Genomic DNA, 21709 nt, shown 5'->3' on the forward strand with positions numbered 1-21709 from the left:
AATCAGCAGAAAACATGCAGAAACATCAGATGTCTCGGGGCTCTTTTCCAGAGACTTCAAACCACCTCGTCCCCCTTCACTACGCTGCTTCAGGCCAGCTCAGCCCTCACCTTCCAGTCTCCTCCCGCTCTCCCCCGCTTCCCTTTATAACCCCCAGAGGAGTCCTTAACCCTCCACAAAAGAGTCAAGGGCTCTGCAGACATTTTCTGGCTCTTGCAGACCTCAAAACACGACCCCAGCCGGAACGAGCCCAAGTGACTCGGCCCAGGCTCCTCTCACTCCCGCCGCCCAGGCGACCCCCGACAGCCTCCAGGCAAGTCGCTTTAGGGGCCTCGGCGCTGCGGGGCCGCGCCGTGCGGGACCTGCCGGGCAGGGAGCACCGCAAAGGGCAGGCGGGAGACTCCGCTCCGCAGCACGGCCCGGCCGGGGCGCTCAGGGGGACGGGCAGCGCGGCGCCGGCCGCGACCCTGTGGCGCGGGGGTGGTGGCGGAGGGGCCGGGCGGGGCCGCCTCCCCTCCGTGGGTCACATGAGAGGGGCGGGCGGCTGGGCCGAGGCGGTGGTGGCTGCCGGGGCTGAGGCTGGGTTGGGCGGGGAGGGACGGGGCGGTGGAGTGCAGCAACAGAGAGCGGCGGCGGTGGTAGTAGCAGAAGAGAAGGAAGAAGAAGAGAAGAAGGAGAAAGACGAGAAGGAGCAGGAGCGGCCGCGAGGCGCCGAGCGAGTGGAACGAGCTCCGGGCCTCCCTGAACCGCGGCCGCCGCGGAGCGCCCTGCCCGCGGTCCCAACATGGACGAAGAGGGTGGTGGAGGTGGCGGCGGTGAGTGCGGGCTCGTGCGGGAGGAACGCGGCCCCTCAGCCGGCGCTGCGAGCGGCAGGACGGCAGGAGCCCCTGAGGGCGGCTGCGGCCGCGGCCCCTCCCGCCGGTGCTGCCCCGTCCTGCCCGGCGCCCCCGAGCCGAGCCGCTGTATCGGCGCTACCGAGCAGTGCCCCGGCGGGCGGACAGGGGCCGGGCCACAATGGGGGCTCTGTGTCCCGCGCCCGGGCAGGCTCTGGCGGGGGCGCGGCGGGTCCGGGCGCTCCCGGGGGCGGCAGGGCAGGGCAGGCGGGTCCCGGCCCCGCCGCCGTGACAGCCCCGTGCTCGCTGCTGCAGCTGCTCCTCCACTGCGAGAGGGGAAGGGGCAAAATACAAAAAAGTACGCGTCTGGCGGTGTAGGAGCGGAGAAAAGAGTAATTAAGCTCTGCGAGGGCTGTTTGTGTGTGTCATCTTAATGGAGGCTCGGTGATAATCACGGGGTGGTTTAGCCAGTTTAAACAAGGTGAACTGTTTCCAAAGGCAGCGGCGTTAATCTTGCCAGATACTACTTTTAGAAAACCCGGACTCGCATGGTGGGGAAGCTTTTATTTGTATTTTTTTATCTTTTGGAGACCGGCTTGCGCGCTGCCCCAGTTTAAGGCACTGCAGACGTGCCACACGCTTCCCTCCTTTAATTTATAATATGTTTTGTGAGTGCGTGTGTAAAGCTGCTGCCTGAAATAACCAGTTCTTGTGTATCATCAGCGATAATGGTGGCTGAGCAGGAGCTGATCCTGCCCTGAGGCAGAGGCATCGACTGCGTGGCCTGCCCTGTATTCAGTGTGTCTGTGACCGTCTGTGCCATGGTGGTGCAGAATGGAATCATGAGAATATATCTTAAACCAAATGCTAAACAGGCGGCCTTTGAATGCATTGGCTGATCTCTAAATAGGTAAAGTAAGGGCTAAGCATTGTATGATTAATAGTTGCGCGGCACTTGCTAATTTTAAATATAATTACCCAGAACTCGGAAATCAAGAGGGTGTGGTGTTTGTTTTGACAACTTGAAAAAATAATGCTGTGATGAATCAGAAAAATAATTCTTCAAGCAGTGGGTTGGCCATTTCTCAGCAGGCATTTCTGCTTATTTTAACAGTGATAGACTTAACTCTAAAAAAAAAGAAATCTGAAAAAGGAGAGCAAAAGACAAAGCAAGCCAGTTCTGAAAAGTTATTATTCGAAGGAGTTGAACACTGTAATTGTAAAGAGCAGAAAGCTAATCTAATTCAAAATACGTTATTTTCACAGTATTACGGACATGCATCTGTAGTTAGGGGAAATGTGCATGTTTGTTACGTGCACTAATCCTGTGTAATATAGTACTTAATTACGTGCAAAATGTAAACTAGAAAGTGGACATACTGCTGAATTAATCTTTCATAAGGTGTTAAGCATTTCAAAGTTGGATTTTCATGGGAGGACAAATACTCAGGACCTGGGGACAACAGTGTGTATTTAGCTAAGTGCTGATTTTATATGTGATGCCAGAGTTGTACCTCTAGCATGCAAGTGAAACTAATATCACTTTAATAAACATGTTGCTTTTTTGGGGCAAACTACAGTATACTGTATGTTCAGCTTTGTTGTAAAACAATCACAGACAAGTAAGACTGGAATTTCCTTTTGCAATTGGTGTATAAGACATTTTACTCCGACTTCTTGTAAGTATGGCACTTTATTCTTAAATAGAGACTCAGTCTCTCTTTTTCTTAGGGATTGCTGTCAATTTAGAGCACCAGGATTAGTTAGGTAATTTCTAGTTAATGAATTGGCAAGTTGTTATTTTGTTTGGTGTTTTGTTCCCCCTTTTTTATTTACTGACATGAAACGTGTGGATTTGACAGCCTGTTTTAAAACTCTTTGTTGCTGTTGAGTAATGAGACTTGTGATACCTGGGCAATGACTCCCTTGGAGCCTCACCAGGGCAGGCCAGTGTTTGAACTTCTGCAGGACATTATAAATCCTCATAGAATTGACATTATTGAGTGGGAAGCTCTTACAGCTAAGCTTATCAGTGTGCACAGGTACTTTAGGAAGTATGCAAAATTATTTAAGGGCTGCACAGTCACCCTAATTAGAGACGTGAACTAGATAAGCATGTAAATATCTAGGACATTAGAGTGTGATTCAGAAGGTAAGCTGCTATTCCCAGTTCAGCTCTGCCTGCTGCGCTCCTCTTCAGTTTGATTTGCATCCTATGCTTCAGTTCTCTTATTTGTCAAATGGGGTCAGTTGTTTCACCACCTCTGATAAAAACTGTGAATGAAAACAGAGCTGTGTAAAGTTGGAATTTATTATCTTAGAAGCACTTGATGGAAGAGAAATGCTAATTAAGAGAATTGTTTTCAGTACCTCCCTTTCTTTTGTATGTGGAGCCCTAAACAGGGCCGTCCATGTATGTTATACAATCCACTTCCACACAAGCCTCCCATTGATTTCAGCAGTGCATGGATTATTGATGCGATATGATCCGAGTCAGTTGGTGTTTGGCTCAACTTTCTTTTGTCCTGATTAAAATATCTCTGTGGTTTGCTTAGTCCAGGAAATTTCTCCTCCTCCCTCTCCCCACTTGGTCTAAAACTACATCTTGTGTGATTTGAGTGGTTGTTTTCACAGGCTCGCAGTTAGGTGGTGGCGGTGCCAGTGGCCGGGACCCTCGTGTTCAATAGTGCTTTTGGTGTGATCACACAGTGAGTGAGTGATACTCTGTGAAAGGTCAGAATGTATAAACAGTGCTGCAGGCACAGGATAGAACTCCTGTTTGTTTTCTGAATTTGACTAGTCATCCAGCAGCTTTTCAGTCCCCCCCATTCAGTTCTGTGCCATTTCTCTAGAAAAAGACTCCAAGATTGGGTACTTACCAACTTGTGTATGTTTGTTTTACACTGTCTCTACAAAGGGCTCTAAACAGACATGCCAGAAGGTTAAAGTCCTGCTTCTACATGACAAATAGACCAAATTATAGCACTAATTAGGGCACTGAGGTTTTCCTACTGTTCCCCAAATTCTGTGCTTTATTTCTAAATGTTGAAGCACTTCTGGGATAGAGCAGTTGGGTTGCCAAGCTCTGTTAGTTGCTGGCTGCACTTGCCAGCGATGGTGCCAGGTAGCAGGTTTGGTCTGTGGTGAGGACAGAATGTAGACAGTCCTTCATTAGGAGAGGCACCAAGAGACCAGATCGTCGCACAGAGGACTTGGGAGAGTGGATTTGCTGCCAAACCAGACTTAGCAGGATGACTTCTGTTCTTCTGCAGGGCAAAACAGTTACCTGATTATAGGTAAAAGCTGTTAACTGTAACAAATGACCCAGATTTTTCTTAGAAATAAAGTTTTAAAATTGATTAAAAATATATATTCCATATTTTAGATGTGAGCAGCCTCATCTCTTTTTTCCTGTTGTCTTTCAAAGGTAAACCTTAAGGATAGTAGAGGACATGAAGCCTCCTCATGGTTATAGACATTTGCTTTGCATTTAAGACTAGTTCTGCATGTTTTCTTATTTTATGAGTTTCTTTTATTATAAACAAATGTGTTTTGGCGCAGAAAAATGTTAAATATGTTTCGCTCCCTACTCATCAAATTGGATAACTTGTACCAGTAGTTTTAAATAAAAGTTGTCCCAAAAGTCCTTCAGAGGAGGGATTGTAGTTTTAAATAGCACTTTGGGGAAATCCCAAGAATATAAAATTGCACCTGAGTGTTGGACTGACCACTAAGCTTGGTTCTAGGGAGTGAAAAAGAGCAGATACAGTCTATTTATGTGATTTAGTTTTTTTGTGTTCTTTTGCCAGCCAGCAGAACTGCATGCTGAGTCTCTTTTTTTGCTAAATAGATAATTCTTCATGCTAAACTAATCTCTTATTTCTTTGGATTACCTGTCAGCTCAGTAGGCTCTTAATTCTTAGCCCAAAACCATTTAATCTGTTATCGCTGCAGTAAAAATTGTAATAATAAAGCATTATCAATTATGTTGTACATATTAGTTATTTTTGGTGGTATCAGAAAATGTGCTTGTTAATTGGAGTAACTTGTTAAGTTTTTCTTAGCCTAATGGTTGATATCTTTAGCTGTAGCTTGGAAGAAAATGTGAAATTTTTGCTGATAGTTTCCAGAGGTGGTTGCTTGCCAAACTTGATGTATTGTTATATAATGGTATTTGGTGACATGCTCAGCAGTGTAAGCACACTGTGGATTCAGGGAAGCAATGTGCCTATAACAGCATCTGTCTGTGCTGTTGCAGCTGGGAAAGAAAGCTGTAGGATTTACAGGCAGGAACAGGGTGCATTTTGCAGAACAACGGCTGGGAATCACCATAATAGCCACACAAAAGTGGGCTCCCTGTGGGTCACTGTTACCAAATGCATATTGCAATTTTTTCCTATCACTGGAGTTCTAAGAGCTTTCACCAATTGAAGGGCTGCAGAAGGTGAGACAATACAGTGATTTTCCAGATATGTTCTGCAGTTCGCATCAAATTTTTCAATCCCATCATATTTATTGCTTCCCCTTCTTTCGTTTTAGGATTTTGAATGCTTTTCCAAGGGAAAATAAAAAACAATGCTTTACTCTTTTCTTCCCTTTACAAGGGTGTGTGGTGATAGGACAAGGGGTAATGGCTTTAAACTGAAAGAGGGTGGATTTAGATTAGATTTTAGGAAGAGACTCTTCATTATGAGTGTGGTGAGACACTGGTACAGATTTCCTAGAGAAGCTGTGGCTTTCCCATCCCTGGCAGTGTCCAAGGCCAGCTTGGATGGGGCTTAGAGCAATATGGGATAGTGGAAGGTGTCCCTGCCCGTGGCAGGGGAGTAGAATGAAAAGAGCTTTGAGGTCCCTTTCAACCCAAACCATTCTGTGATTCTGCTTGCCATCTTTCCGTCCTACAAGTCTCTCTTTACTAGTCTAATAAAGGTTTAAAAGCTTTAGAATGTTTCACTTAAGCTGTGGCACCATCCTACCTGTTGCAGTCTTTTGCCCCATTCTTTTCCTCCTCCCAGTGCAAAAATGGTTTGGTCTGATTCTTTGTACACCCCATTTTTGAATCCAAGGCCAGCATTTGAACTACCACTCATCTCTTCTCCTTGTTGGAAGTCATTGAACAAGCTGTTTGCAGTCACTCTCTGAATTCAGAGGACCTCCTCGAAGTTTATCCTGGGTCCTTTCCACACTTGTCCTGACCCCTTGTACTCAGTACATTCTCTTCCTCCTCTTTGTACTGCCAGCTGCCTCTAGTACTGTTTACTATATTTTTGTTTTTGAAATCTTGCCTTTTTCTTTTTTCTTTTTTTTTTTTTTCTTTGACTGTTCTCTTCTCCTCCTCCTGTCTTACTAGCTTTTTCATTTGGAAGATGATCTTTCTACTTCCAGCTTTTTTGGTGAAGATTTGCAGGACCCCTGTGCTTGCTTTAACGCTCTCTTCCTCTCTACATTTTCTTTCTGAATAACCAAATTTGCAAATAAGAGTGGAACTATCGTATTTAAACTGATGACTCACAGCATATACTCTGTGTGCTCTGGATCCAGTACCATCTGTCCCAGCTAAAATGCTGGCTTGTTTGACATCTTAAGATTGCATAATTGTCATCTTAAGCTTAATGAGTCTGAAACAGAGCTCTTAATGTTGTTTCCACCCACTTCCTCTTTTTGATGTCTTTGGACACATGCTGGCATCCTGAGTGGTTATTGACAAGTAAATAGTGAGATGTTGTTATTTATTGCTTCTTAAAAAATAGTCTCTAGAGAAGTTGTAGTAAAAATGGCAATGAAAGAGCAATGCAAGAGTATTGACATACTTTTGAAATAAGTTACGTTCTCCTATGCAATGTTAATTTTCCTGTTTGAATGCACAAATAGATTTAATATGGTCATGGGATCACATTTTCTGTAGACTTCTGCATGGGACCAGTCAGCCCACAGGGGTTAGCGTTTTGTGGTGATTGAGTGAATCTATATGGATTTTTCCCTCTTTTTAAAGTAATGTGATAGTTAATGATTTCTTTTTCACTTTCTCTCCCTGCAGTTCATGAGTATTTAAACATGTATGAAAGGATTGCACTAATTTTAGTGAGGAGCTTGGACCTAATGACCACGTGCTTCATTCACAGAGGATAAAAATAAATCCTTAGCAGCTGGATTGTTAGGAAAACCTGTCAATGTATAGAACTCTGAGGCAGGGATCCCAGGGAAGTGAAGGACATGTGGTGTTTTACTTTGTTTTATAGAAGAAAACAAGAAGTTCTGTGAACAGATGTGCTGCTGGCATTTGTGACTTCTTCACTGTGCATTCTTTTAGAGTAATATATTGCACCGGAAAGGTATATGAATGAGGTAGTAAGAGTCTATTAATTTATGTCATTTGTATGATTTTAACATCTAAAAAAATGGTTTTTAATTGCATATGACTTCCTTCTTTTAATTTCAACAATTTCATGGGAAAACTTAGTATTGCAAATTTTTTTGGACAGCAGTGTTTCCTCTTAGTGGGATAGACATACAAAATCTGCTAGAAAACCATGTGTTTTGTGGTCCTCTGAGATTTGCCTGAAGAAGGAAATGGCTTGACCTATTTGGTTGCTATGAAGTAAAAACATTCTTGTTCTCTCTTTTTTTTTTTTTTTTGTGAACATCTGTGTCACATTTATTTCATTACTTTCTGAGGTTCTTTAAGTACATTATTTGCTAATACAAAGTTTTATTTAAAGAAAGTAAAGTGATACATAGCTGCTTCCACAATTTCATTGAATTTCTGATATCTACTTTTAAATAGGTATGATTTAAGTGTGTAGGTTTTCCAGTCAAAGTTGACATGTTGAAAGCCAAACATGAATGTTATGTAGTATTTCATAGGAAAAAAATGTGTTTGACAAATTCAGTAGGATCTCATGGAGTTAACAGGGAATGTTGCATGCTGGATCCTTGGAAAATCTAGAATTTGTAGATGTTTTGATATAATTTTTCAACAGCTTGGCCTTCTTAGTGTGGTTTTAGTGATTAGACTCATTTTCACGTGTTTATTATAAAAAATAAATAGTTGTCTTATGCCATTTGTATGGAAGAATTGAAACTGATTCTGTTATTTAGCAGCATAATGGAAATTGTCCCAATGAGGATAGATTTTATTGATTTTACTAATAATTCTTCTGAATTCCTTAAGAAAATTCTTCAACAAAATCTAAGATCAGTCCATTTGTGAAGCTGAATCTGAATTCAGATTTAGCTTTTGCTGTCATGCCTAAGAGGTTGGTTGGAGTTTTTGATTTAAGTTCTTAATGAGAAAAGGAGAAAAAGGAGAAACCAGTGTTGATTTTTAGATGAAATAGATTGTCTTAACAAAACAAGAAAGCTGTGTGAAAATGATGAACTGTGAGTCTACTAATCTCAGAGTATGGAAGAGGCTAACAGTAACTGTGGGAATTAGTTTTGGTGGCTCTTCTATCCAGCTGCTAGTTCTCACACAGCTTGTAGGAACATCTTTTGCTCAGTCAAATTAGATGGAAATTGAGTGCTGAGCAAGGTGTACTTTGGCAGAAGGAGCTCATGGGTAGGAAACAAATGTGGCCAATGTCTCCTGTGCTCACGCTTTTTCTCACACACATGCATGCACAAAAAAAGGCTGAAAAAATTAGCATATGCAAGTAAGGGAACTGCCTCACACTGTTTTGTCTAAGAGGAACTGTGAGATGTAATCTCTTAATGAGTCACCTCTGAAGTTTATATACAACTGCCTCATTAGTGTAACTTCTAGAGTGCAGATTTTAATTTTTTTTTGTTTTAATATAGGATCCATATTGCAAAATATCATTGATGCTGTTTTCTTGTTCAGTTCCAAGTATTCAAGTGTCTATTTGCTGTTACATTTTTGCTTTCATGTACTGTAGATATCATGTTCCTTAATAAGGTCCTTGTTTAGCTCACAATCAGTGTTGTCTATAGTCAAATTCTGACATAAACTGATCTCATTGCCTTGCTTACAAGAGAGGGGGAATTCTCAAAAGGGGTATTTGTAGTTCCATTAGTTACTATAAAATAAGGAATTATGGTTGCTTGAGGCTGTGTTCCTTATATTCAGCAGTCAGATTCCAAGTAAGTTTTTTTCTTTTTTGTCTTTCTTACTCAAGTAAGTTTGTCCTAATGAACTTCCTGCCCAGTCATTCTGTCGCACTGAGGAGGAATTTTCCCACCAGGCCATGTACTCTGAGTACAACTTTGACCACTTGCAAATGAAATTTTTGAATTTGTAAAGCTCCTGCATGTTTTTGTTCCACTGTTGTAGCTGCGTAGCCAGGGGATGTGGAGGAAAGGTTTTTTCCCAGGGAGTTGAGGGTAAACCACAGTGACCGTAAGAAAAGATGGTGGCTCTGTTAAGGAGAAGCTCCATTCCCAGGGAAGAACTTTGCAAGTTAAATGCATTCTCTGACCATGAAACTCCTCAGGTATACAGGACAGGGGCTGGGTCCTGCACAGGACCATTCTTAGTCTTTCCTGAGAGACCAGAAGGACTTGACCCCTCTCTTGTACATGTGCAGTGCTCCTCTGGCTCTGATCCAGATAGGAGCTGCTGTGTGCAAGCCCTGCGTGCTGATGAGCCACTGTAGCAGATCTGGGAATAAATCTCTGGACTCTGCTGCATGGGGTAGGTCAATAGCATCTCTCTACTCCTTTGTGGTTCTCCTTTTACTGTTTTTGTAATTTTGGTTCAATTTTTTAAATGTTCTTTTATTTTAACTGAAAGGGTTCTGCTTGGTACCCACTCAAAACAAGCACTTTGCCTTTATTAGGCTGAAATAATCCTTGCTATAATCTTGTATTTTGTAAACCCGATACAGACTACTTGGGGAATACTCACTTGGAATTTGGTATCTGTCATGTAAATGCATAAAAGAGTAGTCCTTATTATGGAAGCATATGTTCATAGACTCAAAAGTAACTGTTATAGACCTTTTATTTAGCTTCCTCTTCTGCTGTTCAGTTTTGACCTACTATACCTGTTTAGTCATTAAAATTATCATATAATGTTGTAGCAGCATTTTAAAGTAGCATCCAACATTCATCTGGGGACAGGGAGAGTATCTGTGCTTGTGTTCCCACCATCTCTTATTGCGATTTCCAGTTTGCAGATCAACCATTTCATCAGAAGTTGAAACTGGTAGCCAAGGCACTCAAAGTTTAGAGAATTGGCTCTTGTGTCTAGGAGAACATTTGCAGTCACTGAAGGGAGCGATTTAAAAGTTCCAGGTATATGTGAGTGTAGTTTATTATTTGTGTAGATTTTGCTGATTAATTCTATAATCTCAGAATTCTGGGAATCTCAGGCTGAGTTTTAAGCCTGTATTATGTGTGATCAGCCTTTCTAGGCAGCTGACATTTCAGTTTGCTGTACATGTTTTAGCAAGGATGGATGAATGGAGCATATGGATTTGATTATTTTTTTGGCTATAGGAAGTGGATTTTTTTGCATTAAATATAGTAACTTTCTTTTTTTAAATATCTGAGCGGAAGCTTCCCCACTCCCAGTGATTTTTAAATTTTTTTTTAATAAGAATACATGTAACTTTCTTTACTCTCATTTTGTGCAATGTGAGCTGGAAAGACTGTAATGTTTAGTCTTGGTCTTGTACCAATAAATGACATAGTATCATATGAATGTTTTAAAAGATTAGGTGATACTTTATAAGAGCAAACATAAAAAAAGACTGGTTTAAATCCTTCAGTTGTGAATTCACTGATATTCAAAGTAAAGAGAGTATGCATTATGTTATTGTTCTTATTCTGATGAAAACTTACTTAATTTCCTTTTGTATCTTCTACCTGAGTAGTAAGCCTTGAAAAGTAACATGTTTTATGGAGGGGAAAGGTTGGGTGAAATTGGTAATCCAAATTAAATACAAATAATACTCTCAAGTTTATAGAGCCTGTGGGTGGGTGGACTTGGCAGATCAATCCGTTGTGGTATGTTAGACTTGAAAGAGCATATGGAGATGATTATTTTCTGGCATTTTGTGGTAAAAAGTTTTTGTAGAAGGAAGGTTTAATTTTTAATTTTTTTTTTTCTTTAGAAATTAGGTGAAAAATAGGAAGAATGTCTTCTGCATTGAGTAGTAAAATAGTTTGTTCTAGCAGCATGTGAAAAAAACAATTTATTTGAAGGTAAACTGCTAAAAGAAATTCTCCTACTGTTTTCCTATTGGCTGTCTGGTTTTCTGGAGGCAGCCAAAGATCCTGCGCAGCTGGGACTAATACAGGATCCAGCTGTAACTTTTTTTTATTGTTGTTCAGATGTCTGGTGATGGTCAGATCTAAGTTATTGTGTGGAAATTCAGTAAAGGAAAAGGGTAGGGTGGGAAAAAAGTGACTCTCCATAAAAGTATTCCAGTAAAAGCAACAGGAACTAGGAGTATCCATTTCAGAACTCTGCCATAAATCCCATCCTGAAATACTTAAACGCCTTCAGATTTTGCTGTAGACTTTAAGTCATCTAAGAGTTTTTGGTTAATTTTTTAAACAGAAATTAAGTTAACTGGTTGGAATGGGAAGGTGCATGTTCTTTCAGATTATTTAATGGAAGAAGATGCTGTTTTCTCATTCACAGTACAAGGTTTTAGTCTCTTTACTCACTTTGTGGTATTGGTGCAGTTTGTAATCCTACAAATATGGAGTAGATCAACAGGTTTGGTTTTACTAATTTCACTTACGCTGTGTTTTGCTAGTCTTTGTTTTACAGAACATAAAGATGTAAGAAGGGGAGTAGCCTAATATTTTACTATAGAATTTGATTTACCTTTGGTATATTTGGTGCTTACAACTCTCTTTTAGGTATCTGCTTCCTTTCCAAATCTTCATTCTGAACTTAACTTGCTGAGGAGTCCATCAAATAGCTGCCTGAATTTCAGAGTTCTTTTACTGTTACTCCAAGCCTTTAATTTTGAATGTCATTACTCAGTCAGTTTGTAATTACACTAGTCTAATTTAAGAAGTTTAATAACAATAGTATACAAATTATAAGTCCTGATTGACTGAAAGATACTTCAAATACTGTAACTTATATCCATTAATACTGACAGTGACATGATTTTTAAAACATAATTACTGTTCAAACATAACCTGGATTCTGCATTTCTTTCCATGTGCCTTAATTGGTGTTGATATTTTTTTTTTTGGAGGAAAAAGAAAAAAGAAAGGATGAAGATTTATGGTGGGTCTGTTGGCTGTGGGATAGCCTGGCACTTTGCCCCTCAGTGCTAGAACAGAACACCAACAACAATTTATTTTCCTTCCTGAGCAAGTAGGAGCTGATCTCTGGCTTTAGAGAGGATGTAAAATGTGGATAAACACTGTGCTTTGAACGCAGAACACTTCTAACACAAACCAATTGCAATGCAAAAACCTCTGTGATGTCCTTCTTTTACATAAAATACGTTAAATGAATACCATGCAAATAATTAGCTTTATTTATTTTGTTTTTGATATTTGCAGGGATTAAATAACTAGTACTACATTGTATTCTTGTTTAGTAAGAATGGTAGTCAGTGTTCTTCTCTCCGAGTTTTTAAAGGCTATGATCTTTATGTGAATTGTGAAGAGCCTAAAGGAATCTCTTTCAGTTAATTGTTTTCTTGAAGTGCAGGTCAACTTCCAGTGTATTTTGCAAAATTAGTTTTATGTAGACTCTGCCAGTGTCAAAGACCATTAAAATACAGCAGCTATGAGAAACTTGGCTTACAGATTTGCTTTAGGATGTTTTGGCTGTATTCGTGACACATTATAATGAAAATTAAGAAAATATTTGTGGCTTGAGAATAAAATTGCCACCTAAGTTGAAGAAAGTAGTATGATAATGTCTTGCATCTTGGAGAGGGAGAGAACACTGCACTGCAACATTACTGTATTGTGTTTTTCTCTGGAGCTCATATGGACTTAGGAGATGATTTTCTAATGTGATGGGAGAACATCAAAAGGTCCTTCTCACATTGGAGAAATAATAGTACAATTCTAGCGAAGTTTTGGCTTTTCACTACCTCATTTTACATTTTGAAGAAAGGGTTTCCTGCTGAACAAACACATGTTAGTCTGATAGCATTTTCCTGTATTTGAATTGTGAACAGTCAAATGACTCAAAAAAATGTATGTTGAAGTAGATACAGGGTTTTAGCATAGAATATGTGCATACAATAAATCTATTCAACTAATCAGTCTGCTTCCTTTCTCTCCCACCCCCTTACAGCTGGAAGTTCATCAGCTTCTGCTTACTCTATCTAGCTTCCTCTCGAGACTTTCTGGGGTAGAGTTAACAGTGGTGGCAGGCATTAGTGAACAATGTCGTGATTATATTCTGTGGGTCTGTATAAGTTGTCATTTTCCATTGCTGCTATTTCTAATGGAAAATATGTCATCTATTTAGTATGAGCATATTATGTGTGCCGTGCAAAGTTGCATGCTGCAGGGTTTAGTGAAAGCATGTGCATCACGATTAAACCAGTATGAAATATTTCTAGATTTCATTAGTGAACAATTTGGTGTTTAAAATGGAAAATTTATGATAAGGTTTTATTTTCATAATTTCTTAGCTAGGATAACACAGGATGGCTAGACTTTCATTGTTAATTAGTTCATAATTATGCTTTGAGGTTCTTTAGTGTATGTTAAGACATTGCTTTGTGGTACAAAGAGTGTGGAAGAATTCGAAGAAGGAAAAATTAGATGCTTCCAGTTGTCTTATTATTTGTGAACTTCATGACAAAATACTTGCAGTAAGATCTAATGAAATCTAATAGCCTGATCAAAAACTGTTATAATTTATTTTTGTTGACCTGTTTTGTTTAAAGGATCACAATGTAATCTTTCAGAAGCAACTTCTGGACATTTGGAGATCCTGGTTAAACATCTGCAGAGTTGAGTATGGTACTTGAATGTTCTGGTTGAGCTTCAAAAATTTCATCAAAGTTTCAAGGTCCATTTTATTAAGGCATTTATAAAAAGTAGAATAGATACTGTGATTGAAGAATCCTTTAGAAGTAGTTTTCATAAAATCTTCCAGTGGACTGTAGACTGCTGCCTGTGCAGATGTATGTCAGAATTATTTGGGACAAAAGTCTAAGCTTAATAGCACCACTGCTTTTATTACCAACCACTTCTTTCAGTGTTCAAGAAATCGTTAGAACAATGAAAATAATTAACGTTAAAACAATTGACTTACCTGTGAATGGTATTCTCCAGGCATTTTGTACTTGCTGCTGGATTGTCCATGTCTGTAATACACAGAAGAATTTCTGAACTGAACTAATAAATTTTCCCACTGTTCAGTATGTGAGCTGTGTCGGTGGAGTTGCAGGCTGTTGCTGCAGACTGCTTAACAGAAGTTACAGCTTGGTATTTCTGGTTGCCCTAAGGCAAATTTAGGATAATTGCAAGTACGTTAACATGAGTTAAATTTTTTCAGTCTTACACAAAGTTTGTCTTTGTATAATGAAAGCTTGTGCCAGGTAGAGCACTGCTCTGAAGGCACTACCTCTTTGGAAAGGTGTTTAGCAGAGGCTACATCTGACCACACTGTCAATGGAACTGGTATGTGCAGGTGAAAAAAATCAGGATTTGCTGTAGGTTTTACCCATTTAGGAAGTGATAGATTTTATTGGTTTTTGTGCCATGTTGAGGGGCAGCAGAACTAAAACATAGTCCTACTTAATTTATTCCTAGTCAACAAAATGTTTTGTATTTGAGCATGACAGGATGAAGTGGCAATTTTAGAAAAAGTGTTTATTAGTGGGAGCTGGTGGACTTAAAAACGAGATTGAGGGTTGAATCCCAGTTAGTTGTTTATATTGTCAGGGAAAATGCTGAATCTCAGAGAGTAATAAAACAAAATTGCTTAGGTCTTTGAAGTTGTATGGATATGATTTTCTTTCTTGTTAGGTACTTAGCTGAGAAAAATTGAGTTAAGTTACTTGAAAATAAAGTACAAAAGATTATGTGTTCAGATTATTTTTCACTGATCTCTGGAAGGAATGTAGTGATTTTGCCAGTAAGGGGCAGAGAAAACAACTTAGAAAGGGCAATGTAATATTTCAGCAGATTTAGTTGAAACGGTTGGGGAAAATTTAAATAGGAAGAATGTATTTATTCAAATGAATTTTTGATCAGAATGCCAGGAGGTCTGCCTGGAGTATGAAAAATCATTCTTTTTGTAACATATAACTGACGTCTGTACTTAGAAGAATTTCAGCAGATGCTGAATGTACTCTATTTTGGAAGTATGGTGAAGCAGATTTGGTATGACTGCTGATGGTCTTTTGCCAAGCAAAGAATGAGAGACCAGGGGTTTGACCTTACGGTAAGTGGATCCATCCAACAGAGTTGCTATCAGTGGGCCAGATAAAAAGCTCTTTTATATCTGAATTAGTGACCTGTCAAGCTAATTGTTTCATGGTGTGATGGCAACCAACAATTTGCAAAAGCTGTGTATACTCTTTCCTGAGGAATCTGAAAATGCTTCACAGTCTTAAGTGAAGCTTTGCTATTTCTTCACCAACGAATATATGAGTATATTCCTAACTCTCTCCATGCCCTCTCAGGCTTCAGGCAATGTGACCAATGGGCCTGTTGATGTAATAATAAGAAACTGGAGCAATTCAAGCCTAAGATAGCCAAGCAGCAAAATACTGTATTAGCTGTAGTGCATTTCTCTCCAAGTACTGCAGCTCAGTGGTTTCCATAGCAGGTACCAGGGCTGCTTTTTTTGGAGGAGGCTGCAGGAATTTAAAGGCTTACACAACATCAGACATCACATTGTGCACAGAATTGTGCATCCTGGAATCTGTGTTGTGTTGGGTGAACATGAATGCTGTTCAGGCAGTTACTTGATAGATGAGCAGTCCTGTGTGGCACTCTGTAGCTGCCTTTGGAGACATTCCTCAGGGAAAGAAGATTGCTTTCATATCCAGCAGTTGCTCCACCTCCTTCAGTGTGCAACCGATCTTGGAAAATGAATAAATAGAAAGCTTCTGCAATAAATACTGCTCTGAAATCTAACTCCAGAGCTGTGTCAGGCAGGGCTGGGGGAAGGGAAAAAAAAATCAACTTTGCCTTGCTTTTTCTGAAAATTGGATTGTGTGCAATCCTAAGTAATGGCTAATGCTCCTCACTAATGAGTGCTGTGCTGTGAGCAGATCCCTTATTGCCAAGAGTAGATGTTACTGGAAATTGGTGACAGAAAGCCTCTCTGAGCCCCAGCTGTTTTGCTGGGAACATGGTAGGTCTGATGAGCTGTGCCTGAATATCGAACAGGATTTGGGGGTATTGCTGGCGGCTGACCATGGGGTCTGGGCTCCAGGACCCCCTTGCAGCTGCTCAGCGACATTCCTGTCAATTTTCTGTGCTGCTGCTCGAAATGGATCTGACAGGAATGTCTGCTACTACTCTGGTGTATTTGCTTTTCAAGTCTATTTTCCAAGGTCTGTCATAGGAAAAAATGTAGGTACCTGCCAGGTACCACTTCCTCTTCCCAGTAACTTGGGGTGACTGGGAAAACACAGCCCTTCTGTAAGGGTAAAGCTGAAACACATTGCTACAGTCTTACTCTGTTTTCCTTCTCATACCATTTCAAAAGCTGAAGGAATCAGCATTTTTGTTTGCTTCTTCCTCACACAGAATATGATCTCTACTTTCAGGAGGAGTTGCCCCATCCTTGGTCTGAGTTGCTTGGATCCTGGTGCTGATAGAAGTCTTGATTGGCGGCAGGACGTGTGGTTAGTCCAGTTGTTCACAGGGACGACTGGGAGTCGTGTCAGTGGGAGATGAAGTGGCCCTGCTTTCCTTTTCCTCCACACATACTCCTTGGGATGATTCAGAGAAAGAGTCCTGTCCTGACTGACAAGGAAAAGAAGTTGACAGGAGTATTTGCTCTTCTGTCAGTAGTTTAAGCTTTGCCTCACACTCTGCAGAGCTGCTGGGAGTCATCCCAAATGTGCTGAAATGACCACAGAACCAAATCCTGAGCAGTGGCTGCAGTACTTCAGGCAGTCCAGCTTCCCAATCTGTATGGATTCCCACTTGTTCCATCCATTTTGCATCAGTAGTTTGAGCAGGTCTCTCTCCTGTGCTGGTCATCCAAAGAGCTGTTTAAAGATAGTGTGTTCCTTAGTTCCTGTCTGTGTGGTCTGTGTGTTTGGCTCAATCAGAAGTGAGGTGTACTGTCACAGAAATTAGCCATGGGAGCGTCCAGTCCCTTTTCATCCAATTCTTTGTACAATTCTGTCTAGTAATACACTGCAGTTGTATTGGGCAAGACCATAAATGCCCCAAGGTAAAAGGTACATCCTGCTTCTATTGTGTGGCTTAAAAGATCTTACTTGTGGAAAGCTATTGCATCTACACATTTTAATTTCAGAATTTTCTCTTTTTGCTGCAGGCAAGCAAAATCCACTGCTCTTTTGCTGCCCTTTCTTTGCTCTGTAGTGAATGAAGGGTTTCAGCTAAAGACATGATATCTCTAATGTGCCACTTAGCTATGCTGTGCATAGTTGGCATGGTGATCTGTTCCTTTCACCTCCTAGATAGTGTTGAGGGGGAGCCCTGATTTCCTTCCCAAGACTCCCACTTGAAAAGTGGCTGTTGTTCTGTGTTGCAAGTGGATACATAATGTGCTATCAGCTGTGGTCTCCCCATGTGTTACTGCTGGGTCATTCTCTTCCTCAGGGGGTGCTAAAATTTTTTGTGACCTGAATCTTGCCATGAAAGTTTACAAAAGAAATTCAGAATTTGCAGACTTCCACTCTACAGATACTAAATTTGTGTTAATGCATACTATAAATATAATGTACTCTAAGCAAAGGCTTTCAAATGCAAACATCAGAGAAAATTTGTTTGATTTCAGCTACAGTACTACATAAGTTCGCCATTTGTTTCTCTAGTTTTGCACATACAAATGCTTCACAGAAAGAAAATTATTACTGAGCTTTCCCAAAATCATTTATCTGTGACGTTCTGCCTTGCAGCATACATAATGAGGAGGGGAAAAAAATAATTTGTTTCTGTTTGATAGTATTTTGTTGGTTTGATGCAGTGTAAAGAACAGGCTTGAGGCCACTTCCTTTTGGAAGAGTGATAGCTGTATTTATAATGGTGGTATTACTACACAGAGCTGATTCTGATCACCCTTCCTCATTATTTGCTGTGCAGAAAATAAATCAGATGCAGTTATTTTGTTAAAAAGGTGAAAGCAGAGTAAGAAAATTTTAAGGCAGTATAAATGCCCCACTGTCCCTAAGCCAGCAGGACAGAATAAGACTGTGCATTTTTACTTAGAGTGCTTGGCGCTCCACAACGTTGCATTTGTCCCACATTACTTCGATGTTAGTGTTTTCCCTGTTGGAAGAGGACTGTGATGTTAAGATGTGATAGTGTGACAGTGTGTAGCTGTAACACTGAAATCAGAACGGTGATTCACCAGAATTCCGGAATAGTAATTGGTAACTGATGCTGATGAAGGCACATGTTGGATAGTATTTCCTGTATCTGTGCTAATCTGTTCATAGCCCTCTCTGAAACACACGCCACTACAGTGCGGCCAACATCTCCCTTTTTAATTTCCACATTAGCTGGCATAAAATCTTTCTGCAATTCTTAAATATGCGTGGATATGCATATTTTAACACTTTATATTATTAATGCAAGTATTAATGTATTTGGGTAAGAGACTTAGAATGTTAAACTCAGCTTTCTTTTCATATTCAGTAATTTGTATTTACATATTTTAGAAAGAAAAGTTGGCCTAGAAGCATCTTCTGATTTTGAAGCAGGAGTAGAGTGACTTCAAAAGAAAAATGCTTCTGAAAGGAAATCCATGCTTATCTATTATTAATATCAGGTTGAACTACTTTCAGTATTTAGAGAATATAGCCTGTAAGGGTGGTATTTTGGGGCTGGCTGACCTCGAGGGGTTTGCTGTCCCCTGTACCTTTGTGCTGCCATGGATTTCTGCTGTGCCTGTTTTGTTGTATTAGGCAATTCTGTCCTCCCATGGTGAAACCATTTGTCCTGCTAAACTGGGGGAAAAAACAACTCGGAAAAAACAGGGTCTGGGCATCTAATGGCAAAGCAGTGCAGGAATATACAGGAGCAGGTACCAACTCATTACCTATGAAATCTTGCTCAGACCTTGTTCCTGTGTGCTTTTTCTTCTTTTTCCCCAAGTGATGCTCCTTTATGTGATTGAAAGTGGTTCTTTTATTTAGTTGCTGCAAAACACTTGGTTTCCTAATGGAAAACCATAAAAACGTTGAAATAAGACACACTCTTGAATTAAAGGAGGTAAGTCTAATACAGTCATGACCTTCAATACTGCCTGCTCATGAAAATAAAGAGTACGGACAGTAAAAAAGAAATACTCATTAACTTAAACACACCCTGCTTTCTAATGGCCAGTATCTGTGTTAGAGGCCTAATTAGGAGCTAAAAAGCCAGGGAGGTGCCTCTCCAGTTTCTGTGGGTATATCTGTATGGGAAGGTGAAGATCTGGAAGTTGCTGTAACGCACCTCTTTGTGCTTTGGTGCCGTTAAGAAGGGCAGCTCATCGCTCCCAGGCAGGATTAGCAGCTCATGCGAGAGCTCTGGGAAGCCTTTACACTCCCTGTTCCCCTGCACAGCTGTTGGTGCTCTTGTTCTCTCTGCAGTTTGTAAAGACACATCTGCTCCTGCTGCTGACTCCTCTTCCTTTTGTACTCCACACACAGAAACATTTGCAGGTACCATGGCAAGGCATGTCAGCTGTGATATTTGAAATAAGATGGTTTTTGGGAGGCAGGTGAAATTTTCCTTCCCTCCAACTCAAGTGTTATCTGGATCCTGATTTTGCGCAGTTTTGCAACTGTCTACTTTCTGCTTGACTAGAGAGACTAACACATTAACAAATTATGTAGGGCTATTCCTGGCCAGAACAAAAACATAATCTTATTTGGCGTAATTCTTATGGATTTTAAGAAGTACTGTTTGTTTTCTACAAGAGATGATTTCACGCTTGATGGTACTGTTACCCTGCTGGATCTTTTCTATATAGAACAAAAAACGTATTTCATATTTCCATTTTTTATGCTCTTGTCTGCTTTAAAAAAAACGTACACAAATGTATACGAGTGATATAATAAACCTGCTTTGCAGCAGAAGTAAAAGGAAAAATCTCGAAGGTATAGCACGTCAGAGGAAAATTATTTCCTCTAAATTCTTGAAAATGTATTTTTATGTGGTAATAGTATTAATATTTTTAGGTTTCCCCCCCTCATATTATTATAAGAACAAAATGATAATATCTTTACTGCAACTTTCCTGCAAAGTATGTCCTTATGCTAGAGAAAAAAAATGTTTTCAGGAACATCTTGTAATGGTGTGATTTCCAGCAGCTAAACAATGAGAATGATGGATATGCGTTGGAGGTTCTCTTCTGGGTTTGGCCACTAATGTGATTTCTGGCCACAGAGTCCCTTGTGATTGAAAACTCAAAATAACTCTGCAAGCCATGGATTCTGTCCTAGATTCCTCATACCACCAACTGGTGATTTTTTTTTCTGTGTGAAAGGATATTGTGTACAGGATTATGTTCCCCCTTAATGCAAGGGTCATTGTTGCTATGCTGGAACATGCTCAGCAGTGACTAAATAGCAGATTCATATAGTTAAGGTGTTAAGGAAGCAGCCAAATCCAGCTGATTTTACTGATGGAATTTAACATAGATACAGTTTGTTTCTGCACTGTAAAGTGAATCTATTCAGAAGGATGTCCTCCTACAAAAACTTCTATGGAATTTTTAATAGCCACAAGTGGTTGGAGCATTGTTTATACATCTTGTCTGAAAGCTGGAAAATGTTCCTGTAATCAAGTTTTTAAAAAAGGGAACATGTAGGGGGAAAGGAAGAGAGAATAGCCTGAGAATATCCGTTGAGGCAAATGTTCTGAGACAATCAGATTTGTTCTCAGACATTAATGTATATTATTTTAAAGGCCAGAAGAAACATGTCTACCCGTTTTGTGTATGGGTTAGGAAAGGTTTGTTTAGTTGTAAGTCTTGCATTGTGTAAATATCTTTACACTTGCAAGATGTTTCAACTGCAGCAAAATTAAATTCCATTTAATTTTTCTTTGCTTGGAATGCAAATACTGAAGACCACTAATTTGCGACTGACACAGAAGAAGGAAAATGTTTATCTTTATGAAACCAAGAAGTCAGCTGAGCAATGAGAGTCACAGTGTTGTATTGCTTCATAAGTGGAGTTACAGAATTAGTGTTCTGTCTGTGTTAGATATTGTTAGATGTTTGCTTTTTGCTGGTTGTGGATATTTTACTGTGTCCTCTTGAGGGACTGAACTCTGAAGTCAGGTGAAGGGATCAAGTGAGATTGCTTTAGACTTTGGCTGGTGACTGACAATCTAAAGGTAATGAGTGAAGTTAAGCACAGGAGTTTTGCTTCTTGTAATACCATTGGAGAGCTGGAAAAGATTTAAATTTTACTACTGAAAAAGATGAAGGTATGATTATGGACGTGGAAAATACTAGATTTCTGTTTCCTGTTGCAGGATTTACTCTAGTTTTCACTAATCTGTGGGAACTTTCTTTGCAAGCTGATCTGTTGCAGTTCTTTCTCAATCTCTAAAAGTTTTTGGGTTTTTTGGTGCTTGCTCAAAATGCTTCATATTGAGACTTGTGGGTTAATGCTCTTCTTTGGATATTGTACTTGGGCTGTCCATAGTGGAGAATTATTTAACCAAGTGATATCATAACTGATGCACAATGCACTGATTTCTGTGGTGAGATGCAGTTTGTTTGTTTTCCCTAACATGGTATAGTAAACAGAACTGTATTAAAAGTGTGTTCC

At 40.1% G+C, this 21709-nt stretch overlaps 1 protein-coding gene across 3 annotated transcripts in view; it reads left to right on the forward strand.

Annotated features, from left to right (window-relative positions):
- The first annotated feature begins 589 nt into the window (after window positions 1-589).
- Window positions 590-21709, forward strand: part of CYTH3 (cytohesin 3) — a 48868-nt gene continuing 27748 nt past the window's right edge. For 2 of the 3 annotated variants that reach the window (XM_088063902.1, XM_005522962.3), the window contains exon 1: window positions 590-815. In XM_088063902.1, the coding sequence (XP_087920028.1) occupies window positions 785-815 (31 nt within the window). In that variant the 5' untranslated portion in view covers window positions 590-784. Of the gene's footprint in view, window positions 816-21250; window positions 21270-21709 lie in introns of those variants that run through there. The other variant, XM_014252593.2, reaches the window with a different exon arrangement.

Source organism: Pseudopodoces humilis, chromosome 18 (genome assembly GCF_049639895.1).
Source record: "Pseudopodoces humilis isolate 2021_Gansu_Grassland_sample_001 chromosome 18, ASM4963989v1, whole genome shotgun sequence".
In the NCBI taxonomy this organism is placed as follows: domain Eukaryota; kingdom Metazoa; phylum Chordata; class Aves; order Passeriformes; family Paridae; genus Pseudopodoces; species Pseudopodoces humilis.